This window comes from Seriola lalandi, unplaced genomic scaffold (assembly GCF_002814215.2).
Source record: "Seriola lalandi dorsalis isolate HSWRI2012SDOR001 ecotype SW California unplaced genomic scaffold, Sedor1 jcf7180002054936, whole genome shotgun sequence".
Taxonomy (NCBI): domain Eukaryota; kingdom Metazoa; phylum Chordata; class Actinopteri; order Carangiformes; family Carangidae; genus Seriola; species Seriola lalandi.
Genome location: NW_019525488.1, coordinates 201,576 through 202,669, shown reverse-complemented (window position 1 = coordinate 202,669; position 1,094 = coordinate 201,576). Strand labels below are relative to the sequence as shown.

Sequence of the window (1,094 nt, the reverse complement as noted above, 5' to 3'; positions counted from 1 at the left end):
TAGAATACATGTACACAAACACGATGATAGCACTGGGTGAAAATGGGACACTTGAGAAGCTTGTGAACAGGATACAGTCGCTGCATTTACAAAATACAAAATACTTCAATCCTACAACCTTAAAAAGAAAAACATCAGTCCATCATTTATCAGTCTCATAGGGGAGACACACAATCAGCAATAAATGGTAGACAGAAAATAACAGCAAAAATAATAATAGAATTAAGAATAAAAATAATAGCTGTACAGTAACCAGTTGTGAAGACCCCAGGCTTTCAGGGTTTAGACAAGTTTAAACATATTTGACGTTTTCATAGTGTTATCAGGTTCATTCACACCTGTTGACCCCAGCACACCTCACTACAAGTCTACATCATTTATCTTCAATACAACATTACACATGACAGGCGTTACATTCAGAGCTTCAAGAAACTGTGACAGTGTTAAAGAGGGTCAGTGGGGGCGTGTACTGTGACCATGATCTTACACTTTTCGCTTGAAGCATTAACCAGGTGTTTTGTTGCTGTTGCTGTGTATCCTCAGGATTCTGGAAAGCCACCTGCCCCCCCTCCTGTGCCAGTCCGCTCCTGGTTTTTGTCAATTCCAAAAGCGGAGACAACCAGGGAGTGAAGTTCCTACGGCGCTTCAAGCAGCTCCTGAACCCGGCTCAGGTCTTTGACCTGGTCAACGGCGGGCCGCACCTCGGGTGAGTGTTGATGTGTCCAGATGCAGACACATAAAAAAACATCCATAAATAAGCTTTTTATGTCGTTGTGGAAATCTGAAGTGTGCGTGTGTTTGTGTGTTTTCAGTCTGCGCCTATTTCAAAAGTTCGACAACTTCCGGATCCTGGTGTGCGGGGGGGACGGCAGCGTGGGCTGGGTCCTGTCAGAGATCGACAAACTCAACCTACACAAACAGGTAAGACACAGTGTGACAGACGAGGAGGGACGTCAACAGCTGTCATGAACAAACTGAAGCTGCACAGAGAGAGAATGATGTGTGTGTGGTCATGGTCATCTTAAAGACACACACCTATTATACACACACCAGCAGTCACACACACACACACACACACACACACACACACACAC

General features: G+C 44.6%; 1 protein-coding gene across 1 annotated transcript in view; it reads left to right on the top strand.

Moving 5' to 3' along the window:
• The window catches only part of dgkh (diacylglycerol kinase, eta), a 56,648-nt gene that overhangs the window by 36,431 nt on the left and 19,123 nt on the right, over window positions 1–1,094 (top strand). The window contains exons 11-12 of the mRNA XM_087170225.1: window positions 544–706; window positions 813–921. Coding sequence (XP_087026351.1) covers window positions 544–706; window positions 813–921 — 272 coding nt within the window. The remainder of the gene's footprint in view (window positions 1–543; window positions 707–812; window positions 922–1,094) is intronic.